The following is a 15864-nucleotide window of genomic DNA, read 5'->3' as shown; positions in this document are numbered from 1 at the left end:
TTATTAACTCTGAGAGAAAGGAAATGTAGCTCTTTTCTTTCAGCTATTTTATAATTGTACAATACTCTCCTACTGTAGTGAAATGATCTATAATGTGGTTCAGGAAAATATTTTGAAATCTTTCCTAAAGTTTTAAATTTTATTTTAGTTCTTTCAGCTCCATAGCATTTTCAGTGCATAGCTCAGGAATAAATAAATTCAAAATATTTCTTTGAATACAGAAAAATCTTGAAATAATTTAGTAATTTTTACCAAGGTGTACTTGTATAATGATCGCAGATTCATGTGGAAAAACTGTGCCCAGTGTGGCTTATGTTTACATATTTTACTGACTCTCTTATTTAAAGGCAGGCCAAATTTCTTTATCAGTCATGGAATGCAGCCATCTCTGAAATGAGATGTAACAGCTATTTCTATACAGTAACAGTTCAGAACCAGGGTCTGATTGTACAGTGAATTAAAAGACTGCAAGAAAAATGGGAAGCTCGTCAGTTTGATCTTCCATTGCCTACCTGTAGCATATGCTCTTAAATTCCCTTTCATGCTTTTTAGGCAGCTATTTATTTACTCCCTGATCCTTATAGAGAATGCAAAACATAAATTCTTAGATTCAATCATGAGAGACTTTTAAAATGATTTTAATGATGTGTAACCTAGTGCCTGAATGCTGAGTGTGTTATGTGTGTTGTGACATATATATATATATATATATATATATATATATATATATATATATATATGAATCAAGGATTTAGAAAGGAGGCTAAAAAGTGACATCTATCAATGTTGGCCTTGTCCATTCATGCTTTAAGTTTTCCAAATTTTCACCCCAAACCCATGACCATAATAGATGAATACATGAAGGAAAAATGAAAAACGTAAGCATGCTGGAAAACATTATAAACATTTCTGTGAACTAGAAGTGAAAAGACATACAAAATAGTAAGGATGACTGAAACTGTGGGCAGTAATACAAAGAGTCAGGAAGCCGAGAAAAGCATTTGGGAGATCATAATCCTGTGGGGAAACAGAGACTGAAAGTGAGAGCCTCAAAGAGATAAAGAAAAACATAGCACCTATTGAAGAAAAAGTAATCAATTAGAAAAACAACTCACCCAGAATGAAATGGCAACAGTGTGATGTGAAAAGTAAACAGTTAGAAATTTGGGGAACGAAACATAGTCATTTAAAAATCTCAGTGGGCAGAATAAACTGTAGATGAGCCAAGTCAGAAAGAATTGGTGAAGCAGAAAGGAGAAATTCACCCAGAAGGCTACATAGAGAAACTGGGGGTGGGGGTGGGGGGACAGACAATTGAAAGAGCAATTAAAAAATATGGAGGATATTGGAAAATTGCAATATTTATGTATTAGATTTTTTAGGAAAAAATACAAGAAATGGCAGGAAAATACTTTATTTACAGGTAGAAAAGTTGAAAATTTACTAGACTTAGAGATAGGAGTTTTGTAATTGAAAGTGCATACTGGGTGCTGTGCAGTATAAAAAAAAGTAAACATGTGCTTAGACACCTTATTGTGAAATTATAGAATGTCACAGGTAAGTTGAAAATTGTACAGTATAGCACAGAGAAAATAAAGGTTCCTTATATAGGAATCACTACTAGACTGACAGCATAAATCTCATTAGGAACAACTAATGTCTGAAGAAGTAGTATTTTACAACTAAACAATTATATAATGGTGAGAGTGAAATGGGACATTATCAGACATGCAAAACTAGGAGAGTACCATTCACAAATCTTCAATGAAAAAATAAAGAGTGGAGTTCAGCTAGAAATAGATTGAATTCCAAGAGAAATGAATGAGAAAAGTGGTGAGCATAGGCATTGTAATATACGTTGGTAAGCTTCATTTTTCTTGCGCAAAGTGATGCAACTAAAATTTAACACAATAATAACTGAAATTGTGGAGCTTATTTAGTGCCTAGTTAAAACATGCTAATTTCTCTTCAAAGGCATGCTAAACATAAATTCTTAGATTTATATTCTAAGATTCATAATTTTTTAGGTAATACATTTACACTAAAATACTACAGTTTTGAATGTATGTTAAAAATTACAAGTGATTTTGATTTGCATTCCCCTCACAGCTAGTGAAGTTGAACATTTTTTCATATATCTGCTGGCCATTTGTCTTCTTGGGAGAAATGTCTGTGGTCCTCTGCCCATTTTTTAATTGGATTGTTTGTTTTCTTGTTGAGTTGTATGAGTTCTTTTTATATTTTGGATATTAGCCCCTTATTGGAGACGTTGTTTGCAATCATCTGTTTTCATTCGGTTGGTTGCCTCTTTGTTTTGTGGATGGTTTCTTTTGCTGTGCAGAAGCTTTTTAATTTGATATAGTCCAATTCATTTATTTTCCTTTTACTTCCCTTGCCTTTGAGGTCAAATTCATAAAATCCTCTCTGAACCCAACATCCATAAATCTAGTAGCACCTCACACCAGTTGGAGTGGCTGTCATCAACAAGACTAGTAATAACAAGTGTTGGAGAGGTTGTGGAGAAAAAGGAACCCTCATACAGTTAGTAGGAATTTAAATTGGTGCAGCCACTATGGAAAACAGTATGGGGGTTCCTCAAAAAAGTAAGAATAGAATTACCATACGACCCAGCAATCCCTCTTCTGGGTGTCTACCCAAAAAGTCTGAAAACATTTATCCCTAAAGACATACATACCGGTATGTTCATTACAGCATTATTCACGGTGGCCAAGACATGGAAACAACTGAAGTGTCCTTCGACACATGATTAAAGAAGATGTGGTATATACTCGTACATGTATATACAGTGGAATATTGCTCGGCCATAAGAAAAGATGAAATACTGCCATTTGCGACAATGTGATTAAATCTTGAGATTATGCTAAGCGAAATAAGTCACAAAAAGTTGAGAACCATATGACTTCACTCATATGTGTGATGTATAACTGAAAGCAACAAATGAACAAGACAAACAAACAAAAACTCATAGAAACAGACAACAGTTTAGTGGTTCCCAGAGGGTAAGGGGTTGAGGGGGTGGTAGAAGAGGATAAAAGGTGTCAAATATATGGTGATTGAAGGAGAACTGACTCTGGGTACTGAATACACAATGAAATGTATAGATGATGTGTTATAGAATTGTATACTTGAAACCTATATTTTTTAATAACCAGTGTCACTCCAATAAATTTAATAATCTTTTTTTTTAAATTACAAGTGATTACTGAAAGAGTAGAAATTATTCAATCTACAGCTTCCTAATCAGCAGAGGAAACAAAAGACAAAAATTCTTTTCAATCCAATATAGGGGGAAAAAAAAATAGCAAAGGAAAATATATACATAAAACAATGTAACTGAAAATCCATAATAAGATGATAGAAAAAAACCCAGACATATAATATAAAATGTAAAAAATGTAAAAAATGTAAAATGGTTAATCTCGGTTCTTTAGAGTTGTATTTATAAGATAGGATCATTTTTAAAAAAATACAATTATATGCAGTTTATAAGGAAGCCTCTAAAACAAACGCATAGAAGAAACTTGAGCTTGGATGATGGGAAAATACTAACAAAAGAAAGCTGGTGTTGTAATGTTGACAAATAGAATATAAGATAAAAATCATATATGGAAATGAAAAGTCACTATTTCTTGATAAAAGGAATAATCCCACAAAGAAGTATTAAAAGTTATGAATTTGTGTAACATTGCTGCCAAATATATAAAGCAAAAACTGAAAGAATTATAAGAAATTATTAAAACCAACATCACAATGAAAGATTTTATCACCCTTTATTAGAAACTGATAGTTTAGAGAGGCTAAATACTAATAAAGCCATAGAAGATTTGAACAGCAGAATTAACCATTATGATCATGATTTTGTGCATGTGGTTACAGAATCTTGCATTCAGCAGATAAAGAACACGCTTTCCAAGCACAAATGGAACATTCATAAAATTGGACCATGTTTTAAGTCACAAAGGAACTTTACCAAATATGGAGAATTATCACAATAAAGAATACAATCTTGACCACAAGGCAATTAAATTAGAAAACAACAAAAAATAGTGAAAATAAACAAACATGTTTCGACACTTACAAGAGTAATCCTCAATAACTCAGTAAAAATGACAAAATACTGAAAACTGAATGACAATAAAAGTGCCACCTTCCAAATAACTGGTCTACAGCTAAATTAGTACTTAATTTTTTCTATTAAAAAAAATAAATGTGTAAATATAAATAAATCAAGTATTCAAATCAAGGTGCTAGAAATAAATCAGCTATTGAATAAACAAAAAAAAAAAAACAGAGGGAAGGAAATGGTAAAAGCAAGAATATAATTTATGAAATTGAAAAGGCAGAAACATTGAAAACAAAAACAAAAAGGTGGCACTTGGATGAGATTCCCCAAATTGCCAAACATCTGACAAGATCTACCAACACTAAAAATCCAATCACCAGGAAGGTTTTCTGCGGTAAGCAAATTTATAAAACAATGGCAAACCCTAAAAAAACCACTTTGGGTAAGCACAGGATTAATGACCTTGGTTTAGAAGAGTAAAAAAGATTACAAATCTGGCCATAAATTTCTGAAAAACATGTTAAACCTCAATCGTACAAAAGTAAAAACATGCAAATTAAATGAGCTAAATATCAATTTTTCTATCAGACTGGCAAAAGTTTTATATTGAATATCTAGTATTGGTGAAGACGTTGGGAAAACATCTCAGAGATATTGACAAAGTATAAAACTTGGTGTTTGTTCTTGCTGTAATAGCCAGACTTAAAAAGTATGGTCATAAAAACAAACAAATCTTAACAAATGAGGGACAGATGGAAACATTCTTAACCCAGTATAAACAGCATACGTAGTATGGTAGTTAAAAGCATGGACTCCACAGCCAGACTGCCTGGGTTTGAATCCTGATTTTACCTCTTGGTAGTGGGTGACTTTGGAGAGTCACTGAACTTCTCTGTGGTTCAGTTTTCTCACATGTTAAATGGGGATGACAATAGTACCTTCTCCTTGAATTATTAGGAGAATTTAGTTAATATTTGTAGAGCACTTTTAACAAAGTGCTTGTAGAGCCTTACACATAGTAAGTACTGTGTAATTTATTTTTTAAATAAGTTTCACAAGGAAAATAATTTCTAACAGCCATTATGTTAAGTAGCAAACTGTCTCTTGCTGATGTAAAATAAACATAACTAGAAGTTGTAGCCTCTGGAATTACAGGTTCTGATTAAAGTCTGTTAGTTGCCCACTAACCATCTCTAGTGTAGATTAAGACAGACACTTGTATATTGCACTGTTGATGCTGAAGTATTTTGAAGTAAATTCTAGGTAACATGAAAGACTTACATATGTATAGAAAGTTTGTGTTTGGCAGAGGTGGCTTGCACATCGGTAGGGAAGGGATTCCATAAAGAGCACTTATTATGTTATCCAAAAATGAGAGATACAATTATAATACTCCACATACGATAGCTGAAAGTAACTTCTGTATGGATTAAAGATCTAAAGATGAATAGCAAAAATTTAAAACTGAGAAGAAAGTAGAAGAGACTAACATGACCTTGGGCAGGAAAGGGTTTATTACTATACAAAAGAAACAAATTTAAGATAACAATACTTTTGACTAAAATAAAAAGCTTATGTTTATCAAAAGACCGTCCCCCAATAAAAAATATGTGATGAGAAGCCAGTGATTAGGAAGGTATTTATAATGCCCATATGTTGAAGGATTAGCATTCAGAATATATCAAAAACTATGAATCATCAAATAAAAGATGAAACTCAACATTAAAAACGGGCAATTGCTTTTAATAAGCAATTCACAGAAGTGAAAACCTGAATGAATGGGCAGTAAAATATGAGAAGTGCTTGCTTTCAATAGTAACCAGAAAATAAAAATTAAAACCAGTATCTAAAACAATTATATCTACACACATATATATAATGTATAATATATGTATATTACACTTTAAGCATATCTGTACACATATATAATGTATATGATATACATATTATGTATACATACATAATGCATGATATATATGTATGTACATGTATGTGTGTGTACACACACACATATTATATATAGGTGTATCTCAGATTACAAAAACTCTAACGACACTAAATTATTTTTACGTACGTGAAATGAGAATTCTATTTCCGTGATAGTGGAGTACAAATTGGTAGTACTGCTTTGGAGAGCATTTTGGCAATATCTATTAGACTTTAAGATTGTGTGTGTACACACACACACACACATATAGACATATATATATTCTCTCCTATCATAGTACTAGTGACAAAATAGAAATTAGAGACAAGCCAGTGCCCACTGGAGAATGGATAAGTAAATTCTGGTATGTTCATATAACGGAATGTACTACAACAGTTAAAATGGATGGACCAGAACCACAGCAATCAATATAAGTAAATCTCATTAACATTGTGAATTGAAAAAAAACAAGTTGAAAAATATGTAATTCATGTGAAAATGTACTGTGCATGAACAATACCAAATATTGTTTTGGATGCATACATTTGTAATAAAATTATAAAAGCATAGTTGGGAAGTAATTCACCATCTTTATGAGAGTGGTTATCCATGTAGCAAGAAGTAGGGGAAATAGATTAATTAAGGGTAGATATGCTGTGAAATTCTATTGTGTTCCTGGTGTGTTGGTTGGTGGTTTCCTGTTTATTTCTTGAAGAAAAGGTTGTGGAGGAAATATAGCAAGATGTTAATGCTTGTTAAACCTGGGTAGTCATTGCATGGGTGTTTGTTTCAGAGTATTTCATTTACTCATTCATTTTAAACATTGAATTGCAAACTGGTTGGTGGAAATAGAGTAACTGGACAGAGTTAACAATTAGTTCATCTATGTGTTCACTGGACAATTGGAATTTGAGTTTTAATGAATACACCATGAGAATAAGATTGCTGTGAAGGGAGTTGACTTAAATAATGTGCTTAGTGCTGCTAGTCTCTGTTTGCTTTTGGGCTTTGATGTAATTTAACACTCAGTGGCAGAAGAGTCCTTAATCTTTACCTGACTTCCCTTTTATTGCTCTGATATGTAATAATCAGAAATACCATGTTACCAAAAAAAGCATCTAAATAGAAGCAGGTAATTATTAATCAGTTTGCATTAAAGCTAAAAGGTTTAAACCAATAATAAATAAAACTAACTTATTTAAACCAATACATGTATTATGGATGTAAATATCTGAAATGAATTCTTTCATTTCACAGCCAACTTGTGGCACGTGATTTATTTTCTCCTGTTTAGTTTTGGTTTGTGGGAAGAGTTCTTACTGCCCATATTTGTCCACCTCTACCCCCTCACCTACATAAACTCTAAAATTATATTATCATATGGTTCAGCATCTTTATCAGAGGTTATGCACATGCTATTGGTACATAATGGTTTTTCAGAGTTGTCTCTATCTTTACTTGGAAAAAATATTGTCACACAAGTGGTCATCAAAATGAAATATTTAATTTGGTAATACAATTATTTGCATCTGTATGCTACTATTACTAAGTGAATTAGCTATAATACCGTGTTTCCCCGAAAATAAGACCTAGCTACACTATCAGCTCTAATGTGTCTTTTGCAGCAAAAATTAATACAAGACCTGGTCTTATTTTCGGGGAAACATGGTATATACGCATAACAATTTACCTGTCTTCTATTTTCTATTCTTATTTTATAGTCATATGTTTGAAGTTTAGATAAAACAGGTATAAATCAGAAAATTCTCACTATTGTCCATGAGTTAAAAAAAATTAAAATATCAAGGATTTAAATTTCAAATATTTGAAATAATATTTGTTTTTTCCTATCCTAATTACAATTCCTCAAGAAGGAAAAAAAAAAATGAAACAATGTATCCGATAGTTGACACAGTGCAACTGAAATTAATTAGAAGGAAATATTTTTCAGGAGCAAGAAAAACAGTTCCTCAAGGGGAATAGGAAAGTACATATTGGGCAAGTAAATTTTATTTTAGGATCAAAGCAATTTAAAATACATACTGGTTTCCTGGGTGAGGAGGGTCGAAGGGAAGGGGAATGTGCCTTTAATCTTTTAATCTGATATTTATTTTTAAAAATTTAACCTTTTTTGGCAGGTTTAGATCCTGATAAGCATCTTGGAAAAACCCTGGATCAAATGCAGCCTTATCTCTTAGAGGTAAAAATTTATAGTACATGTTTCTCAGAATATAGGCATCTAAAGAGTAGAAAAATAGTGCCATGTTATGATAATTATAAAAGCAATTTTATTCTAGAAAAACTCAGATACATTCATGATATATTTTTATGAAAAATGTAAACTTCTAATGAGTATGAAAATGTCTGAAATTAATTATAAAAATTATTACAAGCTTGTTGAGATGAATAAAAGAATGAGTAAGCTATACCTAAAAGGAAATTGCTCTGTCAGAAAGTTTACTTTTATTATAAGGACATTCTATGCTATCCAAAAAGTCCTACACTCCTAAAGTATTTGATAGTCTTCATTATTAGATATTTTTTTCATCAAAAATGTGAGTGGAAACTTCCTTTAGAGATTGTCTAATCTAACATCTTCTCTTTTACCAGTTAGGAAATTAATTTGTAGAGTAGTAAAGAAATTATCCAAAGATTTCACGTTACAATTGTTTAGCCCTATCATGATCAAGTTCTAAATGTGTTCTAAATATTAAAGAACGAGTCCGTTGTTTTCTCTTTTCTATTAACTGTGTTGTGTTTTACTAGAGTTTTGGGGCAAATGTTATGAATAGTATGGCAGTATTTCATGATCTAGAATAATGTGATTATTTGAGTTGTTTATTCCACAGTCATGATGGAAGAAAGAAAATCACCCTACTTCTGTGAAAGAACTTACCTCCTTTAATAATCATTCTCCCCTCCCAGGCTCTTAATTCATCAGCACTGTCTCTAGATATTGTTAATACTCATACCACGTACCGTTGCTATGATATGAACTGTGAGCAGTTACACTCTTCACTAACTTTATGGGTTTCACATTTTCTTTCAGGGTTATTTGTATTTGATTATTTTATGGTTTATCAATATGTACCAAATGCTTAGAAATCCCTAAAATGTTACTTCCTGCTTGCATTAAGCGTTTTTAAGCACCTCATACGTGCCAAGCAAATAGTAAAGATTAAAATTAAAATGAAATGATAATATAATCGTGACAAATTATGTCTGATTTCTAGATAATTTGGTGTCACTTATTTAAGTCTGTCTAATGGACGTGGTTGCTTTCCATGCCCCTCTGATAGCCCTCTGCTGACGGCAGTTTGTTCTGTGGCCTGCATTATGTCTATTTTCACATCTATTCACTGTGGTCAGAATAAATTTCACTTCTGCCAAAACAATGTAGGTAAATAATGAAATTTCATTTACGAGGATAAAAGAAAGAGAACTTGAAAGAGGCGAAACCTTTGGCAAAGAGCTTTTTGTACACTGCTTCCTAAGTTTGAAGTTACGAGTTCAGATTTCAAGCATGTAGAGTTTCTTTGTAGAAAAGACAAGTACAGTTTTGGAACTGCCAAAATATTGATTATGAATTAAGCTGAATATTATCATAGGAGGTTTAAACATAAAAATGCATAAATTATTTTACTCAAGTTCCTCAACACGGCCTGGTAATTTTATATTTCTCTAGAAAACACTCTCTACCCGTTCTTCATGACTGTTTCATTCCTTCTCCACTCTCCTCAGATTTCAAATCCCTTCACCTTTCCCCTCACTTTGAGTGGATGAGGTATTTCTTCACAGATAAAATCGAAGCCATCATACGGGAAATCCTCTGTCCCGAGCACCACCTCTACTAATTCACCTTTGACCACACCTATCCTTGCTTCCTGTAACAGGGGTGGGAATGTGTGTCCCTTCTCTTGTATATGGTTGATCCCCTACCTGTGGTCTGGATCCCACCTACACCTGTCTTCTTAGAGACCTTGCAGTCAGCCCTTCAGTATCTTCATCCTTTCTTTATTGCCTCCTTCACATCAGTATTGAAACATGCTACCACCTCTCCCATCGTAAAGCTTCTTTTTCTCCACTCAAGTTAATTGTCTAGCCACTTCTTCTTGCTTCAAAACAAAAAATTTCAGAAGTGTTTTCTGTATTCATAGTTAGCATTTCTTCATATTGCAAATGCCTCCTATTCCTGACATCTGGCTTCCCCTTCCACCTCTAAATGGATTTCCCAGTAGATACTTACTAGTCCTTATTTGACAGTTCTAAACACCCTTCTTGGAAAGCTTTTTTTTTTTTTTCTTGGCCTTCATGATGCCATACTTTCCCAGTTTTTCTCTTTTTGTTCTAGTCACTCAGTCTCTTTTACCAGTTCCTAGTCTTGGCTGCATTTTCACGCAACAACCTTTTCTGGGTAATCTCAATCACTCACAAGGCTTCCATTACTATCTCTATTCTGATGACTCCCAAATCTTTCTAGTCCACACCTCTCTGCTAAGCTCCAGTGCCCAAAGGCAGCACAAATTAATTCTCTACAAACTTGAGTGGGCTTCAGTATTCATCATTTTCTGCTGTTTCCTTTGTCATCACATTAATTCAGGTGCCTGTCACTTCAGGTCTAACGTATTACTGACACCTTGAAATTTGCCTCTATTTTCCATTTTATTTCCCAAAGAATTAATATTGCTTGCTGCCTCAAGTTAATTGTTTCAATATAGTCACTGTAATCGTGTCACTCACTCACTTCAAAACTATAAATGAGTCCCCATTGCCTACTGGCTAAAATCCAAATTCTTTAGACTTCTCTTTTTGTCACCTACTATGTCCAACCCATTAACATGATCTTATGTGCTCCATCTCCAGAAATTATTCTAAATCCATGCACTTCTCACTGTCTGTGCTGCTACCATAACTCCAGACCATAATCATCTCTGTCTGCAATACTTCATCAAACCCTAACTGGTCTGCTTACTTACTTCTACCATTGCCCTGCTGTGATCCATTATTCATACAGATGCCAGAGTGATTTTTTTTAAGTGTAAATCAAATCATATCGCTACTTTGTTTAAATTTTAAATGGTTTCTTATTTCAATTTAGAATAATATCTAAACTCCTATGAGATCACAGCGGATGAGACGCTATATAATCAGCATCCTATCAATCTCTTCAGGCTCATTTTCTACCAGCCTCTGTGTCACTGAGTCATAGCCTCGTAGGCGTCTTCACGACTTAAACACACTTCAGTCATACTTGTTCTCCTTAGGACCTTCCTCTGCTTGAAATGGTTTTTTTCCTCAGACCGTCTCATGGTTAATGCTTTTTTATAATTTAAGTGACAGCTCAAATGCTACTTCCTTAGAAATGCTGTCCTTGACTATCCTAGTTAATGCACACCTCTCTGAAGAATCGTTTCTGTTTACAGGTACACTGTGTGTCATCCCCTTTCCCACCCCACTAGAATGCAAGCCCAATAATCTTGACGAGATTTGGGCAAAGTTTAGCTCTTTAGTTCTTTTCTTCAGTTGTGTGTTCATCTGTCTATATCCATTCATCGCTCTCATCTTTAAATTATAAGGACTTGTTCTGTGACAGACACGGTGGTGAGTGCTAAGTGTATATGATGAATTAAACAAACTAGGTTAGTGTTCTTTAAGAGTTTACCATCTGCCATAGTTGTTTTCAGACCTGAAGGTGCGGTTTACTAAGAACCTTGTTAGAAATGCATGTACTCTTTTCCAACCCCAAGAAATTTCAGTTCAGAAGAACCAGGAATTTGATCTTTAAACAAGCACTGTGCAATTCTAACCAGTGATCTAGGGTATCATCTTCTAGTTCCTTAGCACCAACAACACACTTGACGCCTTGTCTTTCTAGCTTTCTCTGAAAGAGTGTACGCCTTCTTGAAATTCTCATCCATTGCCTTCTATGCTACCACTCACTGCTGAAACCTTTCTGAGTACTTTCTTAGCTTCTCTTTGGGGTTTACCATTTATATTGCACCCCTTATATGTTGTGGTTCCATACATAACCTTCCTCCTTAGGTGACGTTGAGTACTCCCATGATTTCAGCTACCAGTTGTATTTTTATGACACTGAAGTCTGTTCTTCCATCATGTCTGTATGCTCCAGACATGTGTGTTATCAACTGGACACCTTCCTCTCTTAGATGTCCTCCAGCACATCAGCCTTAACTGTGCAGAACTGAACATTTCTTTCCTTACAGTGAAGGGTCCCATTGTCTACTCAGTCGCCTAAGCCAAAAAAGTGAATTGTAAATAATGATATATATCCCATTGTTCATAAATAAGACCCCAAGTTCTTTTCATTCTACTTTCTTAGTATCTTATTATCTGTCCCTTTTAATTCTCATTGTCACTGTACTAGGGTCTGCCCTAAGTTATTGCAGCAGTCTTACAACTCAGTCTGTCTCCTCCCTGATTTACCCTTGTCAACCCACTGTCCACAGTACCACCATCATATCTGAAATGCAAATATGATCACATTATACTTTCCTTGTTGAACTTTTGAGTTTCTCCTCATTGCCTCAAAATAAAATTTAAACTTCTTAACGTGGCACAGTCTGCCCTTGTGGAGAATGAGGCTTGTAAGACAGATGGTCTTCTACATCTACCCTATCCTTCATCAATTTAGAACTATTGGTGGTTTCCCTAGAGTGAATATGTGTCATACCTTCATGTTTCACTTGCCTTCTCTGCATGCTTTATCTCCTTTACTGACTAAATCCAATCTGTCCTTAAAGTCTAAACTCAGGGTTTAATATTGTGAGGTTTTCTTGTTTAAGTAAGCCTCCATTGAGCTGCCATTTTCTTCTTTGCCTCCTAGTATGTAACACTTCTCATGGTATATTTTATTTCTCTCTTAAATGATTTTTTTTTTAATAAAATTAAGGCATGTGATATGTAAAAATGAATTCGAACACTATGAAATCATGAAAAATCTCCCACTAACTCTAAGCCCCCAGTTTTTCTGTCCTTTCCCAAATTAACCACTTTTCTAATGTATCACTTCAAAAACATTTTTGCATCTGTAAATGCTCATATGTATACATGTGTTTATCCATTTTTACCTAAATTGGAGCCTCATTATATTCTATTACATGGATAATACGTTGAACCTTTTTTAATTGATAGACTTTGTTCCTTACTAAATTTTTTCATGTCTTTTGCTATTACAAATAATGCTAGAATAAATGTTATTGTACATAATTTTGGGGCATTTGTGAGTTTATCTGGAGGATAAAATCCTAGAATGGAAATGCTGGGTCAAAGGGTTATATGTGATTTTAATTTTAATAGATGTTGAAGACATCCATTTTCAGCTATGATGGAATAACTTGCATCAGACCTACTCTCCCAATTCAAACAACTAGAAAATTGTCTCAAATTAACACAAAAATAATGTTGGAAGGCATTAAAGAATTACAAAATCTGAGATAATTTGCGAGGCCAGAATTCCAGTTAGAATGGAAGCCCTGCGCATTGCCCCCTCCCCCCTCAAGGGGGCTATACCTTAAGAATAAAGGCAAACCAGAAATAGTCCAGTCTTTGCAAATACTTCTATCCAACTTTGAGTCATAGAAATTATGCAAAGCAGTATGAGTGTCTTTTTCTCTGGCTTCTGCATAGTCTAATCTGTGTGTCCATGAGCGCTCCGTAAGTGCTTAATAAAATTTTACACCCTTAGCAATTTGTTTCTCTCCTCTTTCACAACAGTTATCTGACACAACCCAGATTTTAATTCAGACTGCCCAGGTTGTTTGCCCTCCTCCTTTTTCCTTTCATTTTTGCGTGTACTCATAAAGGAGACTCCATCAATTGCCTGATATACCCAAAGAACAATGATTCTAATACAAAAGCAAATGAGTCATCAGACAAACTCATCTTCTTTATGCAATTAGAAGGTACAATTTTTTTAAAATGCTTATTATCTAGGACTCTATCTTATGCATCATTGCCTACGGCAAATCAGATTTTAAGGAATACCTCTATCTCCTTATCTTTATGAATAATGGGATTAACCTCATTAAGTGAGATAAAAGATCAGCCACATACTCATTTTTCAAGTTGTTGACACAATTCCCCTAATTAGTCAAGGAATTCTAAAGAAAAAGGGGAGAAAACAGACAAACTGTGAACTTGTAGGGGAGGGAGAGAAAGGGGTTAGGTAGACAACCTGTTTTGTTCACCTGCCCCAAATCCCTTTGTGTAATGTGGGTCAACATGACTTGTTATACGAGTCAATTTAGCTAATATATTAACCCTTTAATATATTACTGTATCCAAGGGTCAATATTTTGAGTTATGGAAATTTTTGCATGTTATAATGATTTCCCTTGAAGAAATTCATATTTAATTGTGAGAATTATAGAGGGGTTGGTGGCAGGGGTGGTGAAGAGAGGATGATACCTTTGGCAAGAGATAGTCCAGTCCTGGCAAATACTTCATAGTTCATTCAGATTCCATGAGGTAAGAGGCAACATGGGGCAGTGATCTTCAAGTTACCTTTGTACCCAGGAATCCAGGTGTAGGTCCTAACTCTACTGCTTACCAGAAACATTGATCTAGTCAGTTTCCCTTGTATAACATGAAATTAATAACAGTGAAATGCTATACAAGTTGCTTAGCTCAGTATCTGGCACATTCTAAGTGTTAGCAATAAACTAAATGTTAGCAATGTTTACTATTATGAATAAAATTTGCCATTACTGAAGAATAATTCTGAAAGTTTTCTGCTTTACAAAATACACAGAAAATGGGTAGACATTGTAATTGGAGTAATATTTAAAATTCTAAAGGAACTGGCATATATCAACATCAACATGTAAGATAGCAATCCTAACAGAAAAATGGCAAAGGCTATTGAGAATCACTATACAGAAAAGAATGTCTCATAACTTAATATGGATATGAAGAGATGTTCAAACTGATTTAGTAATCAGTGAAATACAAAGTAAAGCAACAGTGGGATGTTACTTTATACCAGTTTTGCACAAATGAGAAAGCTAGATAATGCCAATTGTTGACAGGTAGGGATTTATAGAACCCGTCTAAGAATGTAGATTGGTACTACCATTCTGGAGGGTAAAATTGCAATATTTGGATTAAATATCCCTAAAGTAGCATTTCTCCTATTAGTCCATAAAGGGACATTAGTGAGAATAGTCTTTGCAGGGTTAGTTTTGATGGTATTGAGGTTTTTGGAGGCAAAGTGGTTGTCAATTAATGGGAGAGCCAATTGTTAAATGTGGTGGGTGCACATTACGAAGGACAAGTCTGCAGTTAGAAAAATATATTCAATGTGCATATATCAGTAAAGTGCTGAAATAAAACCAACATTGAAATAAATTTAAAATATAGGCATTTAATAATACAATTTGCAAGGACACAGATGAAAAAATACACATTAAATGCTTTTAAATGTTTGCCTGTGACAAGGAAAAAAATGGGAATAAGGAATAGAGATAAATCACAGTTTTAAGAAAATAACAAAGATACCTGCGTATTGCTGAAAAATTTGAGATATAATAAAGTATAGGGAAGCAAGTAAAAGCATAGTACTTCTGCCCCATGTTCGATGTGAGGCCATTTTACTAAGCTCGGAAAATATTAATAGTTGATTGACAACACTGTTTAGGTTTGTTTCTTTAATTACTATCAGGAAGTTTTGGACAATGTGTGTGAAATAAGGAAGGACATTTAGGAATTACTTTTTCTTTTGCTCTTGATGAGCCATCTGGTTTAGGCCTGATGGATTCTGAAGAACACAGTTGGACCTCGTAGAAGACAGTTCATCCATCCATTCCTTTGTTTATTTAACATTCATGCTATTCTT

General features: G+C 33.9%; 1 protein-coding gene across 2 annotated transcripts in view; it reads left to right on the top strand.

Annotated features, from left to right (window-relative positions):
- Positions 1 to 15864, top strand: part of DPH6 (diphthamine biosynthesis 6) — a 158117-nt gene that overhangs the window by 124241 nt on the left and 18012 nt on the right. For both annotated transcript variants that reach the window (XM_019725543.3, XM_019725545.3), the window contains exon 6: positions 8150 to 8211. In XM_019725543.3, coding sequence (XP_019581102.2) covers positions 8150 to 8211 — 62 coding nt within the window. The remainder of the gene's footprint in view (positions 1 to 8149; positions 8212 to 15864) is intronic.

The sequence above is a fragment of the Rhinolophus sinicus genome, chromosome 3 (assembly GCF_057876585.1).
Source record: "Rhinolophus sinicus isolate RSI-liver-muscle chromosome 3, RSI-T2T, whole genome shotgun sequence".
NCBI lineage: Eukaryota > Metazoa > Chordata > Mammalia > Chiroptera > Rhinolophidae > Rhinolophus > Rhinolophus sinicus.
This window is presented reverse-complemented; position numbering and strand designations above follow the sequence as displayed.